At 52.3% G+C, this 3825-nt stretch overlaps 1 protein-coding gene across 1 annotated transcript in view; it reads left to right on the plus strand.

The window, feature by feature from the left end:
• Positions 1 to 3825, plus strand: part of PLOD3 (procollagen-lysine,2-oxoglutarate 5-dioxygenase 3) — a 25792-nt gene that overhangs the window by 13093 nt on the left and 8874 nt on the right. Inside the window, exons 6-9 of the mRNA XM_018572455.1 lie at positions 41 to 104; positions 307 to 404; positions 787 to 888; positions 3297 to 3428. Coding sequence (XP_018427957.1) covers positions 41 to 104; positions 307 to 404; positions 787 to 888; positions 3297 to 3428 — 396 coding nt within the window. The remainder of the gene's footprint in view (positions 1 to 40; positions 105 to 306; positions 405 to 786; positions 889 to 3296; positions 3429 to 3825) is intronic.

Raw genomic sequence — 3825 nt, forward strand, 5'->3', positions numbered from 1 at the left:
CTGTGTGGTCTTCACTTACATGCCCCTTTTCTCTCCCCAGGAAAAGTTTGACATCACTCTGGACCACAAGTCTAAAATCTTCCAGAATCTGAACGGAGCCATCGGTATGTCTGTCTCCCTGTATGGACCCCCTGTGCCCCCCACAGCTCAACAAGCTGCCGGTCAGCCGGAGACGTCTATAGGGGCCGCACTGTTGTCTGGTCGGCTCCTGTAGCCATTTCCATCTGCATGGAGCGGGGCAACAATAACTCCCTCTACACGAATGGTGTGCGGCTTCTTTGTGTGATTTTCTGTGTCCTTCTGCAGACGAGGTCATTATGAAGTTCGATAGCAACAAGGTGCGGGCCCGAAATATGGCGTTCGATACCATTCCCGTCGTCATCCACGGAAACGGTCCCACCAAGGTACACTCCACCCCTCGTCATGCCTCACCATTCACCAACCCCACAGTATCCGTGTATGTATAGTCAAAGCTTTCTGACAGTGATCACCAGGACACACAGAGGAGACCCAATCCCCCTTCCCTATACAGAGTACTGTCCCAGCACATACACTTCAACTCCTCTCAGCTTGAGCTGCTGAGCTCTGTAACCAACGAGATGAGAAGAGTCAGGCAAGCGTGTAACGGCTTCTAAAGCGCCACCTTCTGGATACAAATGAGAATACATATTAATATAAATGATTTCATATTTAAATGACACATTTTGTTACTTTTTTTTTCACACCATGTTAAAAATAAAAGGATTTCCTTTTGTAACCGCCGTGACTTGTTTTTTTTCCTTCCAGCTGCAGCTAAATTATTTGTCCAACTATGTGCCCAACGCCTGGACGCACGAAGGCGGCTGTGAGATCTGTGATGAGGACCTGCTGGACATCTCTGAGGTTGAGGTAAGAGCAGCGCCTCCACCCCCACCTCATCCCCAACTGTGTGCATGTATGTATGTATGTGTGTGTAATAAATATATATATATATATATATATATACACGTTTGTAGGCAAATGAGCTATAATTTGGCGCTGAAGTTGCTAGAGGGCCAGACCATTATAAATAGATACTATGTGTGTGTGTGTGTGTGTATCTTCGGGCTGACATACATGTTGCTCAACACCTAACAAACTTCTTACATTTGGTTCTTTCTCGTATACCATTGCATGTGTTTTGATCCTGCCAGAAATCCAGTGAGCTGTTAACTTCCTGTGCTGAATGTTATCAGTTACATTGTAGTTGAGTATTTGGCAGGTACTAATAGTACTTGCCCAAATGCTCCCGATACCTATTCCAATTCCAGAACTTGCGGTATCGGGAAGCCGGGCAGTGATTAATTTGCACGCTGCCTGGCTTCCTGGTTGGCCGTGAAGCCGGCTCCGTGCTCCCTCGTCACCAGGGAGCATGGGGCTCGGGAGCCGTGGAATGACTTGCCACTTGGCTTCCTGATTGGCCAGATTCCTGACCGATCGTGAAGCCGAGCGGCAAGTCATTACACGGCGCCCCCGTCTTCCTGATTGGCAACAAAGCTGGCTCCCTGGTGATGAGGGAACATGGAGACGGCTTCCCGGCTAATCGGGCGGCAAGTCTTTACACGCTGCCCGGCTTCCTTAATGGGACTTCTGGTATCGGTATTCGGCATCGGCGAGTTCGGAAAAAAAATATCGGTACTCATAATCCATACCGAAAGACTGGTATCGGTGCATCCCTAATTGTATACATGTTATGGAGAGGAGGAGGAGGTGCTTTGTAGATCTGTTGTTCCGTGGGCTGACAATGCTGCTTTTCCATAGATATACAGTGAGCGTTGTCACCGATAGGACAGGAAGTTGTATTATACGCAGGATCAACAGGTTAAAGCGGCACTCCGGGGAAACATTTTCAGCAACCCTTGCATTGGGGCTACCTCCGGACTGCAAGGGTTAAGTGCTCATTCTTGTCTGGATTCAAACATAACAAAGTTATACTCGCCCGATCCTCGGAGGTGACTGGTTCCTGGAGCCTCGCTCCCCCTCCTCCGCTGCAGGGATGGTGTGTCCCTCGGCGTCATCACGTCCCATACACGGTGATGACTCACGGGACCTTAGACCGCACTGGAGAGGAGGTGGAGTGAGGCTGAAGGTATGGGTCTAAGAGCATGGGGTGAGTATAACTTTATTATTTTTTTGAACCTAGACAAAAACAAGCACTTAACCCTTGCAGAGCTGGGGTAACCCCACTGCAAGGGTAAAGAAAATGTTTCCCCGGAGTGCTGCTTTCAAATAAAGGAAAACCCCAGATGACGTGCCAACCACTGTGCTTGCCCGCCCATGCTGCTTCTGGGCTCATTGCTCTGGATTATGGTCATGTGACCGGCACCCCGAGGTCACCGGTGGCAGTATCTGAAGGCCTCAGGCGGCCTCTGTGCTGTGTCAGGGGGGTGATTGGTCTTGCAGCTCTTCCAGCAGCTCATTGGAAGGAAATGATCTGCCCTCTAGTGGTGACAAACTGTATTGCTGATGTTTTGGCCTTACAGGAGCTTAGCTGAAAATAGAATCCCCCCCCCCAAACCTCAATCAGACCAGCAAGCCAAAAATGTACAACTGAAGCCGAAATTTTTGTTTATTTTTGGATAGCGTGCGGAACGGCCACCATATTTCCTGTCTGTGTCCCCGTTGGGGAAATTCATCCCCCGGGACTGGGGCGCGCTTCACGCCCCCGGGACTGGGGCGCGCTTCATCCCCCCGGGACTGGGGCGCGCTTCACGCCCCCGGGACTGGGGCGCGCTTCACGCCCCCGGGACTGGGGCGCGCTTCACGCCCCCGGGACTGGGGCGCGCTTCACGCCCCCGGGACTGGGGCGCGCTTCATCAGCAGCGCTTCATTAGCAGCGCTTCATTAGCAGCGCTTCATGTGGAAGCATGGGTCATGCTTCCACAGATCAGGTTAATCGTAGACAGGAAGTCACCCGTTTATGTTTACCCTGATCTGTGGGAGCATGGCCCTTTTGAAAGATGCAGCCATAGAGGGGCGAGACACACCCAGGGCCGTGTGCATGAATACAGTCCAGCCAGTGAGATAACCATACATGCTGAACGGCGTGTATTGCGCAATGTCCACCACCAGAGCTGCAGCCTCCTGAATACACAAACAGTGACTGCCTCTGATTGGCTGCAGTTCCTGGTTGGGCAACAGTTTTCCACCCGTCTCCGTTTCAGGTTTGTATAGCCGCTTGGTGCAGACAGGGCTGTGTTTCAGTAATGGGATTATCAAGGATCTAATCGGCTTTTGGTCCTCGCTGACCTCCGGAATCCATCTTTTGTGTCTTTCAGGACGATGATTTGCCCCACGCGCTTCTGGGAATTTTCATTGAGCAGCCAACCCCGTTCCTGCCACAGTTCCTGGAGAGGCTGGCCGCGCTGAACTACCCGCGACACCGGCTGTCACTCTACATACATAACAACGTGAGTACCACCATCTGCCCGCAACGCTGTTCTGAGGGCTTTCTACTATTGAGTCTCCGTAATATCAAATAATTGGGGAGTCGGCTGGGGCGGAGACGTCTGTGTTATCGCCTCCTGGGGCGGAGACGTCTGTGTTATCGCCTCCTGGGGCGGAGACGTCTGTGTTATCGCCTCCTGGGGCGGAGACGTCTGTGTTATCGCCTCCTGGGGCGGAGACGTCTGTGTTATCGCCTCCTGGGGCGGAGACGTCTGTGTTATCGCCTCCTGGGGCGGAGACGTCTGTGTTATCGCCTCCTGGGGCGGAGACGTCTGTGTTATCGCCTCCTGGGGCGGAGACGTCTGTGTTATCGCCTCCTGGGGCGGAGACGTCTGTGTTATCGCCTCCTGGGGCGGAGAC

The sequence above is a fragment of the Nanorana parkeri genome, unplaced genomic scaffold (genome assembly GCF_000935625.1).
Source record: "Nanorana parkeri isolate BGI_ZX_2015 unplaced genomic scaffold, ASM93562v1 scaffold2038, whole genome shotgun sequence".
Lineage (NCBI taxonomy): Eukaryota > Metazoa > Chordata > Amphibia > Anura > Dicroglossidae > Nanorana > Nanorana parkeri.